This window comes from Canis lupus, chromosome 21, assembly GCF_048164855.1.
Source record: "Canis lupus baileyi chromosome 21, mCanLup2.hap1, whole genome shotgun sequence".
Taxonomy (NCBI): domain Eukaryota; kingdom Metazoa; phylum Chordata; class Mammalia; order Carnivora; family Canidae; genus Canis; species Canis lupus.
Genome location: NC_132858.1, coordinates 56,362,359 through 56,382,518, shown reverse-complemented (window position 1 = coordinate 56,382,518; position 20,160 = coordinate 56,362,359). Strand labels below are relative to the sequence as shown.

At 50.7% G+C, this 20,160-nt stretch overlaps 1 protein-coding gene across 5 annotated transcripts in view; it reads right to left on the bottom strand.

The window, feature by feature from the left end:
* The window catches only part of SUN3 (Sad1 and UNC84 domain containing 3), a 36,350-nt gene extending 23,345 nt beyond the window's left edge, over positions 1–13,005 (bottom strand). For 2 of the 5 annotated variants that reach the window (XM_072791781.1, XM_072791785.1), the window contains exons 1-5: positions 12,724–13,004; positions 9,635–9,696; positions 7,635–7,738; positions 2,345–2,385; positions 1,075–1,240 (exon numbers count right to left, since the gene is read on the bottom strand). In XM_072791781.1, the coding sequence (XP_072647882.1) occupies positions 1,075–1,240; positions 2,345–2,385; positions 7,635–7,738; positions 9,635–9,696; positions 12,724–12,845 (495 nt within the window). In that variant the 5' untranslated portion in view covers positions 12,846–13,004. Of the gene's footprint in view, positions 1–1,074; positions 1,241–2,344; positions 2,386–7,634; positions 7,739–9,634; positions 9,697–12,723 lie in introns of all 5 variants that reach the window. The other 3 variants (XM_072791784.1, XM_072791782.1, XM_072791783.1) reach the window with 2 other exon arrangements.
* Positions 13,006–20,160: the final 7,155 nt, after the last annotated feature.

Here is a 20,160-nt window from a genome sequence, read left to right as displayed (position 1 = left end):
GTTAGAAAGTATCCATCCTTTGAGTTAATGTGGGCTTCTTTTAAAAATATATATACACACATATATATATACATATATATTATTTATTTATTTATTTATTTATTTATTTATTTATTTATTTGAGAGAGAGAGAGAGAGAGAGAGAGAGAACAAATTGGAGGAGCAGCAGAGGGAGAGGGAGAACCAGACTTCCCGCGGAACAGGGAGCCCGATGTGGGGCTGGATCCCAGAACCTGAGATAGTGATCTGAGCTGAAGGCAGATGTTTCACCAACTCAGCCACCCAGGCACACATAATATTGGCTTCTTAAGGATGTTCTGATTTTATAAAGCAAGTGTCCCAGAGGACCCACCATCCAAGGTCAAATTGACGTGGACCCTTGTCCCAGGGCCATGACAAAATGTGGCCTGGAAGGCAGGAGGTGTCAGAGTCCTGTTTCTGTGTGCTTCAGAAAGTAGACATTGAGGAGGGCACCCAGGTAGCTCAGTAGGTGAAGCATCTGCGTTCTGCTCAGGTCATGATCTCAGGGCCCTAGAATCGAGCCCCACAGCAGGCTCCCTGCTCAGTGAGGAGTCTGCTTCTCCCTCTGCTGCTCCCCTTGCCCATTTGTTCCTTCTCCCTCAAGTAAATAAAATAACGTGGACATTAAGGGAAGAAGGGAAGCTAGTGCAGAAGAGCGAGAAAAGCAGCAAAGCCAAGCTCTTCGGTCTCCAGCACAGTGTTGTGCAATGGGGAATGGACAGGTCAAGTGCACTAGCTTCAGACGGTCCTTGAATAAAAATATTCTAAGTGTTTGTGTATAGACATTCAGAGGCTGCATTTCTGAATGATCTTCTGTTTTACTGGAAAATAAAACGGAATCAGGTTATTTATTTTGGGAGGAAGTCAGTTATATTGGAACACGGTCTTCTCTGTGATACACAAATGATTAAAAAAAAAAAAGTGGGTTTCTGTGGCAAGCTTTATGGAGGTAAGCTGCTGTCAGGGAATGTTGAGGAGGAGGACAAAGCCACAGAGCAGCCAGCCCTGGATTTGACCAGAAGCCCCGGAATGTGTCCCTCCCAGGCGCCCTACCTCATCGGTGGCCTCCATGGGGTCCTGGTCCTCATCCTGGTCCGTGTTCCAGCTGTAGCTGTGCAAATCCTCCTGCGTATCCCTAAGGAGTGCTTTCAGAACATCTATTTGTTCAATTAAAAATAGAATTTCACGGAAGTTGTTCTCCAAAGTCTGGCTTTCCTTCCTGGAAATGGAGATGCCAATGTGAAAGGAGGGAAAGTGAGCTCCCATCATCAGCTGGGCTTGGGGAGCAGCAGAGCAAGAGCCGAAGGGCTTTATGTTGTAGGCAAAGTCTTGAGCGAGGGTGCTCAGGATGCCCTTCGTCCAAAGCACCACCTCTCACTCTCTACAAAAGCAAGCACACTCAGGGGGAGCTTCCAGGATGCACCCCAAAGCTTGGGGGGTGCTCTCCGCAGGCAGGTGGGGCTTACCTTGCCCGTCCCTTGTCCCTCCCTCGGGGCTCCGCCACCCCGACCCGAGGCTGCAGGACCTCACAGCATGAAGCCTAATCCCAACCCTTCACCTTGTTCCCTTGTTCAAAAGGGAACAGCCTGCATTTCCAGTGGGGTACAGAGCAGGGGGGGTCATCCCGAGCCCCGAGGTCCTAGAGGCTCTGGAAAGGAGTGTGGCTAGAGGCTGGTGGTGGGAGGCTGAGGGGCTGGAGGCCGCAGCCCCAGGGGGCCAACTGTTCCTGCTGACAGTAGGTGTCAGAATGGCTCTTACTATTTTTACAGCTTGAAAATGACTGGTGGGTAGCATAAGAATGTGTCGAGCCAGCATGCATTTCCTTTTGGTGAAGAATGTAAGCACTACTCATCTCGTATTCTTTCCTCCCAATTTGTAAACTACATGTTCAGAGTTTGGAAAACACAAGATCTTCATGAAATAAACAGTTACGTTTCATTATAACAGTCATTATTCTGTGCAAAAAATTAGTGACAAAATAGAGATCCTGCTTATAATCCTGTGTCCTGCTGCACTTCCCAGGCACAAGATATATTACTATTTATTACAATCATTAAATATATATTACTTATTATTATAGTTATTTTGAAGGCTTCATAATTCTCCATTACATGTTCTCAAATGTACTTAACCATTGGCTTATTTTTCTTATCTAGCTGGTTTTCATTGTTTTTTAGTCATAAATAATCTTGAAAGCACCACTCAGTGTACATTCCCTTAAAGAATGAGCCACAGAAGTGGGTTTTAGTTTCAGAGTGTTACAGGAACATTCCGCCACTGGAGTCACACCAGAAAGTCCCACGAATCAGAAAATCTCACTCACTTTAAAAGCTCCAGTTGCTCTTTCGGCATTCGAAGTCGGGCCTGGAAAGAACCAGAGGACCCACATCATTCTGCATCCTACCTATTCAAGCAGAATGAGTGTTCTTATTCATAAAGGGGAATGAAATCACTTTTCCACCCCGATGTCCCTGCATGACAGGTGGACACCAAGTGACCTCTAACACACCTGTGTGTCCGTCAGCCTTCCTGTAAACAGTTAGGTTTTGTGGGGACGAAATCTGACAGTGACAACTGGAGTCCACGAGGGGCTCTGTTCCTCACGGGGCCGGGCTCTCCCGGCTCCTGGCCCCCGTCTCTGCCCAGCCACCCGGCCTTGCCCTCTGGGTCCCTGGCGGGGACTCCTATCACTGGGTCTAGGGCCCACCTCGGAAATCTGGGCCGGTTTCATCTCAGGAGCCCTGACTGCATCTCAGGAGACTCTTTCGACATCACAGGTTCTCAGGCCAGGCACCCAGCTTCCGAGGGTCATCCTTCAGCCCACCGCAGGGACCACCCATGGGCCGCCGGGAAATCGCTCCCCGCCCTCCTCTGCTGACCAGTCTGCTCTTTGGCTCCGACACCTGGGCTCCTTCCTACCCGTTTGCTGCGCAAAGTGGCTCCGCCAGGGAGGGCCTCCCACGAGGGCCCAAGGGAGGGCGCCGCGGCAAAAGCAGTGCAGCCTGGTGTGCAGTAAAAAGGCACTGCTGGGTTTGGGGGGGTCATTTTTGTTTAGAGAGAGAAAGAGAGCACACACGTGGGGGGAGGCGCAGAGGGAGAGGGGAACCCCAAGCAGACTCCCCGCTGAGCACGGAGCCCGATGCAAGACCGATCCCAGGACCCTGAGATCATGACCTGAGCTGAGGTCAGGAGCTGGATGCCTAACCAACTGAGCCTCCCAGGAGCCCCATGTTTTATTTCGTTTGTTCGTTTTAAATCTGCCAAGCAATTTAACTCCGTATAGGCTCCCCTTAATGTGTTTCTTTTGCCAGGGTCGTGGATTTGGGAGCCTATTTTTAGGAGAGAAAGAGATACTTATTTCTAGTTTTCAGTCTCTCTTGGAGGAAGCTCCCTGTCGGGAAGGGCAGCGTTTTCAACTTCCATCTCTTGCTTTCCACTCTAGCCTTAAAACGGTGGGTAGAAAGTACTCCCTCATTAATTTGCTGATAAATGCATGTGGGTGTCCCTTGAAAATTAAAAAATCTCAGGGTTATTTTTTTAATTTCATTTTGGCTTCTCCTCCAAAAAGGGTTTCAAGTGGCTTCCACAGTAGGAACATATACAGTATGAAAACCCACAGGACAATAAACCAGTAAGGAAGTCAAAGGTATAAGGAGAAGGGGATGGAAGGCTGGAAGGTGCGGTCCCCATCCCCTTGTGACCACGTGTGCAGGGTGGTGGGCTGGCATGCAGGCGAGCCTTCCCTGCCTGGACGTTGTTAGCCTTGGGCCCCACGTCAGGTTCTAGAATCAGAGACCAAATTGGAGGCACAGGGAAGTCAGGATGACCAAAATTCTCACTAAGCATACTGCTAAAAAAACCCCAAAATCGAAGGTGTGGGAGAAGTTGCGTTGCACTGCGCCTGTGGATGGATGCCCGCAGCGCTGACTTCCCTGAGAACTCTGGGAGTCCCGCCCTGCAGCTGTGGCCTCCCCACAGAACTCTCTGGGGTCTGGGGTCAGCCGCATTTGCGATCAACTGAAGGATGAAGTGGTCAAGGAGGGACGGGAGAGCGAGCTGTGGCCAGAGCCACAGTGTCGTTTACTGCTATCATGTTTTTTAAAAATGCTTTTCCCCTTAAAAGTATGGAAATCTCAATTTCAGACACTTCACAAATCTGCACGGGGGCCATGCCAATCTTCTCTGTCTGGTCTTTTTTTTCTTTTTTAAGATTTTATTTATTCATGACAGAGATGCAGAGACACAGAGAGAGCCAGAGACACAGGCAGAGGGAGACACAGGCTCCATGCGGGGAGCCCGACGCGGGACTCGATCCCGGGACCCAGGGTCACAGTCAGGTCACCTGGGCTGAAGGCCGGTGCTCCACCGCTGAGCCCCCGGGCGGCCCCTGTGGTCTTACTCTTAGTGCAGGTGCTGCGTCCCAAGTGAGCACCGTCGTGGTTTGCCTTCCCGGGCGACGTGGAGGCACCGGGTGTCTGCCAGACCACGGCCCCCGAAGGCGGTTGGGGGAGCACCGACTCCACAGGAGGCTTCGGATCACCTCACCAGGCTGTTACCTCTCTCTCTCCTTAACACCTGCCGCAAGAGCCCCACACCTTGCAGGTGAGTCCTAGAGGCCTAATGGCTGCAGGCTGCGCCCTGTAGGGCGCTCGAGGCAAACCAGCTGCAGGTGGGAGCAGCTCAGTGTGGTCACCGACCCGAAGCTCTGATGGGTGACGGGACAGTGGCCGGGCCGGCACCCTGTGGCAGTATAACCAGCTCTCCTGCATGTGCGGCCCATGGTTCACGCTGGCAAGTCCTCTCTCGGCAGAACCCGGGTGTGAACTCGAGCCCCAGGCACACAACTAATTTCCTTAATTGTTCTAAGCCAGCTTCCTAATAAATGGATTTAGTGATACTCTTAAGAAAGGCTCATTTTGAGGAGAAAGTGAAATACGTATTTCGTGTCCCTATAATCATTTAAGATGCAGAGTTACTAACACCGGCTTCCTGCCCTGGAAGATGCAGGGGGCCCAGCTAGCTTCTCGGAGGGCAGTATTAAGTCTTTAAGATTCAGTATAAAAGGTCACCTAAAAACTGGGAATCGTTTATCCTTCTTGTAGGAGTTTATCCTAAATCAAAAAATTAAGTGTGGTTGAAAAGATTTGGCAACAGAGACATCTGTGTTGATGATATCGGAAAATTGCAAACAATCCAATGGTTTGGAAACAAGTATTATGAAATATGTTACTTATTCCTATCTATCCACTGGAATATTAGGCATAAAATGCCGTAGTTCTAAAATTATATCTAAAGAGAAGGGAACATTGTTTAAGATCTATTGTTAACTGAATAAAAACAGCTTCTATTGCCTGTAGCTTGGGATCTATAAAGAAATTACAAGAAAAGAAAAGAAAAGAAAAGAAAAGAAAAGAAAAGAAAAGAAAAGAAAAGAAAAGAAAAGGAAAGGAAAGGAAGGAATCACCTAGAAATAAGGCAGAGAAAAAAAAAAAAGAAATAAGGCAGAGTCAGCGAGGCACGGGTCCTGGCACAGCTTCCTTCCGCGTGGAAACCGGTAACACCTGTGGTGTCACAGAGGCGCTTCCCCTGAAGATCCGGCCAGAATATTGTAGGCAGAGGGGACGCCCAATGTCAAAGCCCTGACAAACCGCCAGGGAAGTTCTTGAGTGCATTCGTCAGGGTTCTCCAGAGAAACAGAACCAGTAGGATGTGTGGAGAGGAGGGAGGGAGGGAGGGAGACAGGGAGAGAGAGATTTATTTTAGGGAACTGGCTCCCATGATTGAGGAGGTGGGTGAGTCTGACATCTACAGGGAGGCTGGCATGCTGGGGGCCCGGGGAAGTGTTTGTGTTGCAGCCCAAGTCCGAAGGCTATTTGGGGGCAGAGTTTCCTCATCTTTGGGGGACCTCACTCTTTTTCTCTTAAGACCTTCAACTGATTGGGTGAGGCCCACCCACAGCACAGAGGATGATTTGTTTTACTCAAAGCCTATCGGTGTAATGCTAATCACATAAAAAAAACCTTCACAACAACATCTAGAACTAGTGTTTGGCCAAACATCTGGGCACATAGTCTAGTGAAGCTGACCCGTACAATCGTAATAGGCATTAATCCCAAATTGGCGGTTACAGGAGGCCTCTGTTGCCCATGCCCATGAAATTCTCGTCTCTGTTTTCCTGGAGGTGATCGGACTCTCCGGCCCCAGCTCCTGTGGGCCTGGGTCCTGGTCTTTGATGTGAAGGCCACGTGTGCAGGGGCTCTCTCATGCTGACCCTCCTTGTGGGGTTTCCATGGGGCTCTCCTTTAACCCGGGATCTGACACTCATTATTCAGATTCCCAGGACATGCAGGACAGATGGCATCCCTGCAACTGGGATCCATTCCAGGTATCAGCCTACGAGCTTCCCAGGGGATGGTCCTCCCGACAGCACATCTCCCCCTGGAGGGACAAGACCAGACACAGGAGTTGCCGAGTGAGCTGAGCAGCAGGATCTGGAGGAAAGCAGCCGTGAGGTCAGGTGCAAAGTCACTGGCTGGCTGGGGTCCTTCCCACAGAGCAGTGGCTCATCTGGCCCCTGTCATTCCTCTCTTCTCTGGTCTTTGGAGGCAGACGCGGTCTGGAGAGCTGGGTGGGCCAGAGGGAGGACACGGCTGTCTGGCCCAGTGTAAGCCCATGTAGACAGAGCTGGCTGCCAGCTGAAGGGGAAGCTGTCCCGTCCAGAGCACCAGCCACTGCCTCACAACAAAGTGCTACTTGCGGGTTTCTGGGCCCTGAAGCCTTCCTTGGAGAGCTTTATGCATCTGTTCAGTGGCTGTAACAGAACATCTAGGCTGGGGGGGGCTCAGGAAGAACAGGATTCTATTCCTCAGTCCTGGAGGCTGGACCCGAGATCAAGGTGGGTGGATCCTTGTCTGGGGAGACCCGCTTCCTGGTTCACAGAGAGCGTCTTCGATCTGTGTCCTCACGTGGTGGAGAGGGCGTCGGGGAGCTCTCTGGAGCCTCCTCCTGCAGGGCGCTCACCCCAGGCACGAGGCTCCACCCCGTGACCCCCTCACTTCCCAAAGGCCCCTGGGGATTCTCTTTCAACTGGGACGACACCCAAATTCAGTCTGTGGCATTCTGACCTTGGCCTCCCAAATTAAAGTCCTTTGTGTTTCCAACATGCATCCATTCTATCCCAACAGGCTCCAGAGTCTTGGCTCATTCCAGCATGAACCAAAGAAAGTCTGAAGCCCAAAACCTCGTCTAGAGAGCACCTAAGTCAGATATGGGTGCAATCCCAGGTACAATTCTTCCTGAAGCTCCTGCAGCTGTGAAGCTGTGCACACACGGTGTGTGCTAGACACAAGGACGAGACAGCTGTAGGGTGGACGGCCTCATTGCAAAAGGGAGAAACAGGGAAGACCAGAGGTTCACAAACATTCAGTCTGTGGCAGGAGCCTGCTGGGATCAGAATGTGTAGGGTCTCTTAGCCATAGAACCACTGACTAGGACTCTGGCCCCTGCGTTGTCCCTATTAGATGTTTCCATGCAAGACGAAGGTCACATACTGCAAGTGGGAGCATATTAAATTCTAAGCAAGTGACGTACACAATGATTCAACAAAACCTCACCTGGTAGTTATAAAGCCTTGAACCATATTCTGCAACTAAAGCATAAAAGTGTCTGGATTTCTGAGGAAACTCTGCTTCTTTAAGCCACCTATGATTTCCAAGTCCTGTGAAAGAAAAGAGCGACTCTGATGAGAGGGTTTGTCTGCAAACATGTACAATGCTCTACATGTGTTCTTTCTAAAGACTTTTATGTTTCAGTCATCTCTACACCCGTGGGCTCGAACTCACAACGCCGAGATCCAGAGTCGCGAGCTCCGCTGACGGAGCCAGCCAGGCGGCCTGATGTTTCACGGGCATTAACAAGAATTTCTCCGAGCATGAACAGTACCTATACTCGTAAAAAGAATATCGGATCCTTGGCTGACAATATGGGAAAATAGCAACACTGGGGGCTGAACGAGTTCTCCGTTGAGATGTCCGTATGCTGCCAAAGACGAACAGGATCTACTTTTCGTGGACTCTGAAAACTAACCCCAAACTTACAGCAACCAGAGGGCAGAGAGAAGGGGTTCCTGCTCCCCCGCTGCCGTCCCCGTTTCCAGCGCCATGGCAGTGGCTGCCGGGATCAGAGCCTACGTGGCTCGTGCCAGGAGCTGATGGACACTGGTTCTCAAGCTACGGTGACGGGTAGGTTTGGCCTGCCTGGTGTTCCCACTCTCTGGGGCTAGAGGGCCTTCCTGGGAGGCTGTGGTGTCCGCTCAAAGATTAAGGACAGGGTGGCTGGCTCGGCCGGTGAAGTGCCTGCCTTCAGCCCAGGTCCTGGGATCGAGTCCCGCCACAGGCCGCCTGCGTGGAGTCCGCGTCTCCCTCTCCTTCCACCCACTCCCACCCTCTGCTCGCTCTCTCTCTCTCTCTCTCAAATAAATAAACAAAATTTCTTTTAAAAAAATTTAAGGGCATAAATTGGTTTTGCCCACCTGGGCAAGGGACAGTGAGTGAGCAAGTGGCAGACAGACCACAAAGCACAGGAGGGAGAAGTCAGAGGGGGAGTCTCCGGTGAGAACAGAACTTGGAAGCAAAAGAGGACTGCAATGCGCGGGTCCAGACCGGATGCGTGTTCATTAGGGACGGTAGAGTGGATCCAGGCTCGCGTCTCAGGTGGCTCTGCAGGCTCCGTGTGAGCAAGACGTGGCAGTCCAGGCAGGGGCGTGGGAGGCCCGGCTCAGCCCTGAAGGAAGCCCCAGGGTCAAGACTTGGAGAGGACTCATTGTCTCTCTCTGCAGACTCTGGGACGTCTCTGCCAGGTCACTATTGACCTATGAGGTGGTAAACAGCGATGTGAACAAGTGACCAGAGCCCTCAACGAGGAATCACAGCAATCCCTGGGAAAGGCGGGGAACTTGAAGCCATCCCTGGGGATTGTCCAAACACCGAACATAATAGGCAAAAACCTTATTTTCTTTTAAAGATTTTATTTATTTATTCATGAGGGACCCAGAGAGAGGCAGAGACACAGGCAGAGGGAGAAGCAGGCTCCCTGTGGGGACCCCAACGTGGGACTCGATCCCGGGACCTCAGGGTCACGCCCTGGGCCGAGGCAGACATTCAACCACGGAGCCCCCAGGCACCCCAGGTTTTGTGTGTTAAAGAGAGCACGCTCCCGTGTGCATTCACACCGGGAAGGGGTGGAGGGACAGGGAGACGGGGAATCTGAAGCAGACTGCACGCTGAGTGCAGAGCCTGACGTGGGGCTCGATCCCACGACCCTGAGATCATGGCTCGACCAGAAGGCAGACACTCCGCCGACTGAGCCCCTGGCTCTCTGGTGTCCTATATTAAAGAGCGATTTCCCCGTGCGTCAGGGGTGGTGACGTGGGACCTCGGCCGTCTGACACCTGCGTGTGGCCTGCGTGGGGCCTGCACTTCAGACCCCGGGAGGAGTGAGTGTGACACGCGTTCACTTCCGCAGCCTTCCCTGGCATGTCCTCACAGCGGTGAGGGCCCCGTCCCCACTCAGAAACGTCCGGGGCCCGGCTTGAGCCTCACCTCGTGTGACTTACCTACGAGGAGGAGCGTCAGGATCCACAAGGTGCTTAGGACCATCTTCGTGGACCGGGTCAGCCTAGGAGAGGAGGAGCAGGACTTAGCGGGCCGCAGCCTCCCGTTCCCTGACCGCAGGCCTACGCGCCCGTCCGAGGCCGCGTGTGTGGTCCATTCATGGCCTCGCCGAGCTGCAGAATCCGGGTGAGCCTGCACCCAGACATCCTGGCCCCCGCTGCCACGCACCGTGCAGCTCCGGGGCCGTCTGCGTCGTGCGTGTGTGCTGGCTTTCTCGTGTGTGCATAGATGCCTACGGAGGGCGGAACACAGGGGTTATCCTTCCAGAAAGAGAAGAGGTGAGGGTCTGATTCTATGGAAATTGCGTATTAAGGGAGGTGTCTGGGCGGCTCAGTCGGTCGAGTGTCCAACTCTTGATCTCAGCTCAGGCCATGATCTCAGGGTCACGAGATCGAGTCCCGTGCTGGCTTCCACACTGGGTGTGGAGCTCGCTTATAAAATAAGGAAAAGAAAATACAAGAAAGGAAGAAATCAGGGACTCAGCGAAAGAACTGGGACAAGGAACAACTATCTGAGGAAGGTCTTTAAATAATTGTAACACTTCACCTCACTTTCTATTGGGGTTCCCATCCCTGCAGAAGAGGACACCAGCCCCAGCTGCCCGGCTAGGGGGCCTTTGCAGGACGAGCACAGCCGTGAGCACACCTCAGCGAGAACAAGCAGAAGCTCACCGCAGGCCTGCGCGTCCCCATCAGGCCCTGGGCTTTCCGCCCCACAGGTCACCTCTGTCCTGGTCTCTGTCTCCAGTGAACTGGGCTGCCTGGCCTTGAGCCGGCGGTAAGCAGAACCGTGTGTGGATGTCCTCCCTTTCATTATGGCTCGGTGCCCTGCTGAGTGAGCACTGCGCCCGCCCCAGTGTCGCGGGGCTTCCCGAGCTGTGACAGCGCTGCCGGGACCGGGCGTGCCGTGGGCACATTTGGTTCGGGTGCACTCCTGAGAGACGGGCCGCTCGGTCCCAGAGGCTGTGCATTGCCAGACATCTTTGCAAACAGAACCTCCACACACCCAACTCTCTAAAGGAAAAAAAGAAAAAGGCTCAGATATAGGCTGAGGAAGCTCAGGAAACTAGGAGCTTCTGGACAAAAGCCCTCTGGTTTGGCAAACTTTGTTTTTCTCACTCAAAACATATTTTTTAAAAAACCAGATCAAGGGCCCCTGGGGGGCTCGGTGGTTGAGCATCTGCCTTTGGCTCAGGGTGTGACCCCAGGGTCCTGAGATCGAGTCCTGCGTCGGGCTCCCTGCATGGAGCCTGCATCTCCCTCTGCCTGTGTCTCTGCCTCTCTCTGTCTCTCATGAATAAATAAATAAAATCTTAAAAAAAAAAAAAAAAAAACAGATCCAAATGGATCACAAGGCAGGGGAGAGGCAGAGCTTTGTCAAGTCACCTCAGCAATTTGGGCTTTGTTTCTGACCTGTTAAACTGACCCATTAACCAAAAGGTACGATTCCCTGCTCCAGGTCCAGGAAGACGTGCTAAGGAAGTCTGAGAGTGACTTCACTGAGTTCTTGATACGTTCATTTCTTTAAATTTTGCTCTTTCTTTAGCTTTAGGCTCAAATGACAGTAAACAGATTACCCTGTGTTGAATTTTTGGAGTCATCTGACCACTTAGGCGATGCACCAAGCTACTCTGCGCCCCTGTGGCCCTGAGCTTCGTAGTCAGGAGCAGCTCAGATCCGCACCAAACCACAGAAGAGCCTCGGACCAGTCAGCCAGTCCCAGCCCAGGGCAGGGGATGGAGGAGCTGCTACCCTGCCCACTGGTGCCCAGAGTGGGTGGGCTGTGCTAACAACCCAGCAGGTTCTCTCCACTCTTTGCCCTCAGCTGGGGTGGAAGGGGGTGTATATCTTGAAAACACATCCTCTATAAATATTATTTATTGGTCACTGGGCGGAGGGGGCGGGGGGAGGGGTCGTCCCCTGCCTAAAGAGAGTCATTCAAAGGTGGATTGCCAGCCCCGGAGCCTTCCTGCTGCTGGAGGAGAGGAGGATGGCCACATTCCCATATTCGGGACAGGTTACTTCTGTGTTTTGATAAAACCCTGGCTGTCAGGCAGTGCTTTCCAGAGCCCCCCAGCTGCTTTGCCACCTGGATTATGACTGCCTGGAGCTGTCTTCCCGCCTCACCACGATGACAGGAGACTTGAGGAGACTCTGTGGCCCTCCCTCATTGGTTGGGAGCAAGGGCTTTGCTGTTACCCCTCCCATGACGTCCGGTCACTTCTCCTCTTTGTTCTCCCAAGCAGGTGGCTGAGGGGGCAGGTGCAGGGGGGTGGGGGGTGGGGGGCTGGCACCTTTGGCTCCCCTGCTGCCTCCTGGTGGCCAGTGCACACCTGCTCTGACGACAGGACACAGTTATTGGCTCCAAATGTCTGCCCACTAACCGTGCAATCCCTTCCCACCCAGGAGGCACTAAACGCACTCCGTGTCCGGAGTCCCAAACTGTGTGTTGCGCTAAATGCCGCAAATCACAGAGAACAGGCAAGCTAGGTAAAAACAGGAACAATCTGTAAATTCATGAAGTGAAATAGTAATCTTGTGGCTGCTGCTGTAGCTCATTCATTTTAAAAGGTAGCTTCCAGGGCACCTGAGGACTCTGATGGTTAAGCATCTGCCTTCGGGCCAGGTCATGATCTTGGGGTCCTGGGATCGAGCCCCGGGTCGGGCTCCCTGCTCAGTGGGGAGTCTGCGGCTCCTTCTCCCTCTGCAGCTTCCCCTGCTTGTGCACTTCCTCTCAATTAAATGAATAAAATCTTTAAAAATAAATAGTAAAGCATAAAAAGTGGCTTCTGGTCCACAACCCTTGGCCCCCATGGGCTGTGATGAGTGAAAGCATCCCTGGCTGGAAGGAGGACAGTGTGCCGCAGGAAGGCCCGCGATCAAGAGAACCCTGCCAGGAAACTGTTTGGAGATGACTTTCTCTCAAAGGGAGAAGGGCCTGCATTGGGTTGTTTTCCAAGGAAGCAGAGCCCGTGCGGCATCCGGCCGGACAACCTAAGATCCCACGGAAGAGACTGCAGCTTACTACGTACCCGTTGGGGTCGGGGCTTCCGCACTCCAGGAGCGCGACATGCAGACTGGCGCTGCTGCCGGCTTCTTCCGATTGAGCCCGAAAAAGCCTGGCGCCCCTTCTTGGCTTTGGCCTCCCACTCATTTCCCCCCACGAGGCAGCAGAGCTCTGGAAGAGGGGAGAGCAGCCCCTGGCTGGCAGCTACGGTGTGGACAGCATGACCCCACCAGGGTCCAGGGCTGCTCTCTTGGCTCCCCTCCCCGGGGTTCTCCTTCCAGGGAGAAAGCTGCCCCCCGCCCTTCTGTTGCATCACCTCCTGTGACACATCACAATGGCCCAGGCCTTGTCAGGCACCTCTCCACCCACACAGCACTGTCCGTGCTCCCTGGTGACACCCGCTGACTGGCCTGCGTCCTGCCGCGGTCCCCCGGTACCCCTCTCTGCTGCCACAAACCAGCGGTCGGCTGTGTTCCCTGCACAAGGGAATGCCATGGATACAACGGAGACCCCAAACTATCGCTCCCCATCTCTCTCCTGTCCTTTCCTTCCCGTGGGGGCTGCGATCTGGAAATTGATACCCGAAATTCCCGCGTGTTTTTAAATAATTCATCACATAACAGATGTCCATAAATAACACAATATTGGCTACATGCCTTCCACTTAAATGACCTTCCTCAGTTTTCTTTTCTTTTCTTTTCTTTTCTTTTCTTTTCTTTTCTTTTCTTTTCTTTTCTTTTCTTTTCTTTTCTTTTCTTTTCTTTTTAAAGATTTTATTTATTTATTCCTGAGAGACTCAGAGAGAGAGGCAGAGACCCAGGCAGGGGAAGAAGCATGCTCCCTGTGGGGAGCCCGACGCAGGACTCGATCCCGGGACCCCGGGGTCACACCCTGAGCTGAAGGCGGTGCTAAACCTCTGAGCCCCCCCACCCCCACCCCCGGGCTGCCCAACCTGTTTTCTTCCACTGTCCCGGGACGAGTTAACGCCACCGCACTCACTTTCACTGCTGTGCCCTATTTGATGATATTTTATCATAGACACGTCATGGTCATTTACCAGCTCTTGGATGGACGCACACGGAGGCGGCCTTTAGTGTTTCAGCAACGCAAATAATGGCCAGTGCCCGTTCTGTGCATGTCTCGTGCACACTGTTCACCAGGCCTACACCTAGGAGCGAGTTGATCGGGTGTACAGTCCCCGATGGCAGCTTTGGAGCGTGACCCACGGGGGCGTGGAGCAGGTGGCTGCCTCGCTCTTCCTCTCCATTCCTCTGTGTGTGTGTGCCCAGGTGTGCGGGTGTAAGTCTGTGTGCATGGGTGTGTGCACACTTTCTGTGTGCATGTCTCTATGCATGCATGTCTTTTTTAAAAGATGTTATTTATTTATTTATTTATTTATTTATTTATTTATTTATTTATTATTTATGAGAGACACAGAGAAAGAGGCAGAGACACAGGCAGAGGGAGAAGCAGGCTCCCTGCGGGGAGCCCGGGATCACGACCCGAGCCACCCAGGGATCCCCTGTGTGTGCATGTCTGTGTGCACTGTGTGCGTGTACGGGCTCGTGTCTGTGTGTCTGTGTATGCAAACACACGTATGTGATGTGCGTGAGTGTGTGTGTGTGTGTGTGTGTGTGTGTGTGAGAATGAGAGAGAGAGTTTGGTCTTTTTCCTCTTACAGTTTTTTAACATTTTCTCTCTTTCTTTGGTGTTCTTTGGTTTCACTTCAGTACACCACGTGTGATATCAGTTCTCGTTGTTTCTTCTGTTAGAATCGGCTACTGTATCCCTTGCTCTTTGGGCGCTCATGCATCTCTTTATTTCTGGAATATTTTCCCCCCATCAGTTCTTCAAATGCTGCTTCTTTGCCACGGCCTTTGGGTTCTTGTGATGCCCACCTATGGACGTTGTGAGTTCTTCGGGATTTACTCTCCCTGTAGGTCCACTGCCCCATTCTAGTTGGTGTTTTTGTGAGTATTTTTCCTTCTTTATCTGTGCTCGTTTCAGGGTGAACTCATAAGTGCTACTTTATAATTCACTGATTTACTCTTTGACCCCATGAAGTCCAGATCTATCCCAAGAAATCCCAATGTGTCTCCTATTCTACATCATTGTCCCAAACTCAAGGGGGACAGAATGAAGCACAGGGAAGCGCTGCCGCCGTGCCACACTCTGATCCCAGCTCAGGCTGTCCTCCCTCCCAGCATTGGCACCACTTACTTGTTTTCTCTCTGGGATGCCGTATGCACAGATAGTGACATAGTTATGTAAAATGTGGTTATGAGCAAATATTTATCTGTGTATGTATCTATAAATACACTCATCTCTTCACATTGTGGGATTGGTACCTGACTGTAAACTGTATTTTGCATCTTGCTTTTTTTTCTCTTAAAATATCTATCTTGGAAGTCCTCCCAACTCACCTGGAGGTGACCTTCCCCAGGCTTTCATGGCTGCATGCTATTTTCCATGTGACATTATCTGTTCAACCTGCCTCATACTGATGAGCATTTTTAAAAGATTCTATCTATCATCTATCATCTATCTATCTAGAGCGATAGTGGGGAGGGGCAGGGGCACAGGGAGAGAGAATCCCAAGTGGACTCCACACTGAGCACGGAGCCCAACGCAGGGCTCCATCCCACAACCCTGAGACCATGACCTGAGCTGAAATCAAGAGTTGGAGGCTCCCCCGACTGAGCCCCCCGGGTGCCCCTGTTGAGGGTTTTGATACTGATGACAGCATGCAATAAACACCTGTGAGCTTAGGTTATTCTGCAGCTGCCAATCAAATAGATATTGTATTAGGATTGTATCTCAGGATTCTTTGCTTTTGCCTTCTGGTAGGTGAGTTTGAGCCTTTTCACAACTAACATCCTTGTTCTCCTGGGATCTGCTTTTTTGGTCTACCTGTTTTTGTTTCATTTCTTTCTTCTTTTGCTTGAAAATTTATTTTTTTAAGTCAATATCATTTCTTTATTTCTTTAAGGGTTGTGCACTTATTTTTTAAATAGTTTTTTAAAATATTTATTTATTTATTTATTTATTTATGTGACAGAGAGAGAGACAGAAAGGGGGGTAGGAGGAGAGGGACAAACAGACCCCCACTGAGCATAGAGCCTGACGCAGGCTCGATACCAGGACCCTGAGATTGCAACCTGAACAGAAATCAAGAGTCAGACACTCACCCTACTGAGCCACCCAGGTACCCCTGGTGTGTACTTATTTTTAAAACCCTTTCAAACTACAGGACTAATGATAAAATCCAATAATTCATTTCCTGGTACATCACCATCTTGTCCAGGCCTGTTTCCTCGGTGTCCCAGGTTTGGATGGCAGGAGTATCTTGGGCAGGAAAGTCCCTCTTTTTACTCCATTTCCTGTATCTTTATCATTATTGGTGTGCCATGGCTCCCAGGTTGTAAATTTTTTCTATTAGTGTTTTATCTCTTGTTGTTAGAAGTTTGGAATCAAGAGGTACTGAAGAGCACAACCCTAAATGCCATCTTTTTTTTTTTTTTTTAAGATTTTATTTATTCATTTGAGAGGGAGGGAGAGAGAGAATGAGCATGAGAAAGGGAGCAGCAGAACAAGAGGGAGAAGCAGATTCCCCTCTGAGCAGGGAGACCGACATGGGGCTCGATCCCAGGATCCTGAGATATAACCTGAGTCGAAGGCAGACCCTTCACCCACTGAGCCACCCAAGCACCCCCGAAATGCCATCTTTATGAGAACATATTTTAAATAGCAATATTGTGACAAGGACCTACCCGCAATTGGGTTTCCTTTCTAATTGGCACAGTTAGAAATTGCGGCTGATGCCATCTATACTCGCGATTCCCCTTCCCTGCCTTGCTCTGCTGCGCCCCAAGACACTTCCCCCCGCCGTGGACCCTGCCTGGAGGGTCCCCATTACCAGCTGTCCCTAACTGAGCCAGGAGGGAGAGATGGGTCATCTGTACCAAACGCTGGGGAGCAGGGCAGCCCTAGGTGAAACCGTGGGGGTCCGTGCCTGGGACACGGCTGGAAGGGATCCCAGGGAGGAGCGTGGACCGTCCACGGGGGCAGGTGCCCACCCGCGGGGCCCACGGCATTCAGGCAGAGACACCGGGAAGAGAAGGGCGCCCTGGGAAGAGGACCGCAGGACTAGCCTGTGGGCTACAGGAAAGTAGGCGCGTGCGAGGCCTTGGGGGTTGGGGAGGCAGGACGCATGGGCCGGTACTGCAGGTGCCAGGTGCAGCCTGAGTCCATCCTGCCTCTGCCCGCCAGCAGTCCGGGGAGCCAAGCTGCAGGGCATGCCCTGTGCACCACCCTGTGCTCGAGCCCTCTGGCCTCGCCCAAGCAGGACAGCAGGACAGGCTCACCCTGGAGCCCTCTCCGCTCTCAGCTGTCCCGGGCCAGCCTGGGTTGCTGTGCGGGGCAATGCAGGCTTGCCTAGGCCTTCCTCAGAGCCGTCCCGGCCTCTCCGTGGCACCCCCGCCCAACACCGCGGCCACATTTTGGTGGATTTGTTACAGCAGCGCCCCACTTCTGGTACCAGGTTCCGCTATAATGAGGGTGCAGATGACCTGGGCTTCTGGGCAATAGAAACTCATCGAAGATCTGGGCGTTGGAAGTCTGAGATCCCGGTGCGGGCAGATTCGGGGTCTGGTGAGGGGCGCTCCTGCTTCACGGAGAGCCTTCTTGCTGTGTCCTCACGTGGGGTAAGGGGCGAGGACCTCCGTGGGGCCTCTTCTATGAGGGCATGAATCCCATTCATGACCTGATCACCTCCCACAGGCCCCACCTCCAAATACCATCACATTGGGGACTGGATTTCAACCTTATGGATTGGGGTGGGGGTTGGGGGGGACACACACGTTCTGTCTACAGCTGTCTTCATTGTCACCCTCATGGATGACGTTACCCTCATCATCCTCAGTTATGACCCTTCCCAACTGGAAACTACTTAGCAGGCAGATCCCGTGAAATGCTTGCATGCAAAGCAGGCAAACTGATGTGTTTCCCAAAATGAACGGGGCCCATTCTACCCCCCGGAATGAGGAAAGGCGGTAGAATACTGCATTAATATTTAAAAAAAAAATTCATCTTGGGACACCTGGGTGACCCTCAGTTAGGCGTCTGCCTTCAGGGCTCAGGTCATGATCCCAGGGTCCTGGGACTGAGCCCCATGTCAGCCTCCCTGCTCAGCTGGGGAGTCTGCTTCTCCCTCGCCCTTTGGCCCTGCTTATACGCTCTCTCAAATAAATACATAAAATCTTTTAAAAAATCCTCTCATTTTGGGATATCAAACAAAAATCTTACAACTCTGCTCTAAATACTGGTTTCTGATAGAGTATATAATGATAAAATAATAAATCATATATTTTATTTCTCAAATACAAGTTATTGACTTTGTATTCCTTCCAAACAATACAATGACTTTGGCCTTGTATATAAATTGTTGTATCGCAGGGATTTAATTTAAACCTATCTTTTTTTTTAAGTTTTTTTTTTTTTTTTTTTTTTAATTCATGAGAGACACACACACAGAGAGAGAGGCAGAGACACAGGCAGAGGGAGAAGCAGGATCCCTGCAGGGAGCCCGACGTGGGTACTCGATCCCAGGACTCCAGGATCACAGCCTGGGCCAAAGGCAGAAGCGCAACTGCTGAGCCACCCAGGGATCCCCAATTTAAACCAATCTAAACTCTTCTGTCACTTAAGTATATTTTGTGTTCACTCTGTTAATTTTTCCAAAATTTTTCCTGTTACATCTCAAGCAAGGTAGCTTGCTTAAATCCATTTTAAAATGTGAAAATTTTCTACCAAAGAAAAAAGAAAAGACTATTATCACTTCAACACCCAATACAGGGTGTGGTAGAAGGTGATGATAGGGACACAAAAAAATCCTGCCTCCCTCTGTGCCCACAGAAGAGGATGGTCTTGTTTTCCCAACTAGGCTAAAAACCCAAACCGTGATGTAATACTGAGATGCTGAAATCTGCATCACAAAGGAAGAGTTTGTCTTTAAATTATTTTTGATTAACATTTTTTAAATATTTATTTATTTATCTTAGGCTGGGAGAGGCAAAGGGAGAAGAGAGAGAGAATCCCAAGCAGATTCCAAGCTGGGCGCAGAGCCTGACGTGCAACTCAATCTCAGGACCCTAAGATCGTGCCCTGAGCCAAAACTAAGAGTTGGACACTTAACCAACTACAGTACTCACCCCTCATTTTAAATTATTATTACTTTTTTAAAAAACCACTCAGTTTAGAAATGTCTCCTGTTGGTGAAGGCCCAGTGTAAAGAGTAAGCCACCTGACAGAGAGGGGGCGGATGGAGTCCTGGGGAGGATGTCTAGGGAAGGGAATCGTACCAGCCCTTTTAGCTACTCGGGGCTGGATACATAACAAGGATAGACAAAAGCAGAGATGAACATGTGTCCTGGGAGTTGAACTAGATCAGCTTCAGCCAACAACAGGAGTAAACCCAGAGAGACTAGGCAGGCAGGACAAGTTCAAGGGCTTTGAGAAAGCAGAATTTGTACCTAAATGCATTTTTTTTTTCCTTTTCTCAAAATACGCCAGAGCAGGAGCTACCTATTAAGATATAATATATCTAGAATAAGAGGTCTATACGCATGATTTATAATATATAAAACCTTACATATGATATAATAAGATACATGTGATAAATATAGATATGCACATAGAGATGGGCATATGAGATATACGTAGGAGGAGCACCTGGGTGGCTCAGCTGGTCAAGCGCCTGCCTTCGGGTCAAGTCATGATCCTGAGCTCCCTGCTCAGCCAGGACTCTGCTCCTTCCTCTCCGTCTGCCCCTCCCCCTGCTCACACACCTGCTCCCTCTCTGTCTCTCTCAAATGAATAAATAAAAAGTCTTAAAAAATGATATATGTATGATAGACATTTTATGTAAACATCTACAAATAAAATCACATAAAATGTGCATAAGTGGGCTTATATGTGAGGACATCTGAATCCTTCTAAACCCTCAGAGCTGTTATGGCACAGAAAGCCCACCTGTGATGAAGCAGAGGAAATGAGATATGCTCATTCTAAGCAGATTATCCTGTGTCGTGTTTTCACCTGTCCTGTGCCCTACCTAAACTCTCATTTGATCTGATGTCTGCAAACACTGTGCTTTCAAGCGCTCTTCGGAAGTGGAAACTTTCTCCTAAGGGAATGATGAGCAAGAGAAATTCAGTTTTTGAATTATGATATCCATTCCTAGGGAACACTGTCAACTTCTGTGAATTCTTCTCTCTTCTATTAACCCACTTCTGAAACAGAGAAAGATAGTTGCTAGGCCCACTGCAGTTTAGTAGGATCAACTATTCTATTTGTTATTTTAAATGTTTTTAAAAGAATTTGTGTATGTATGTACTTATTAATTTATTTCACAGAAAGACGCAGAGACATAAACAGAGGGAGAAGCAGGCTCCCTGCGGGGAGC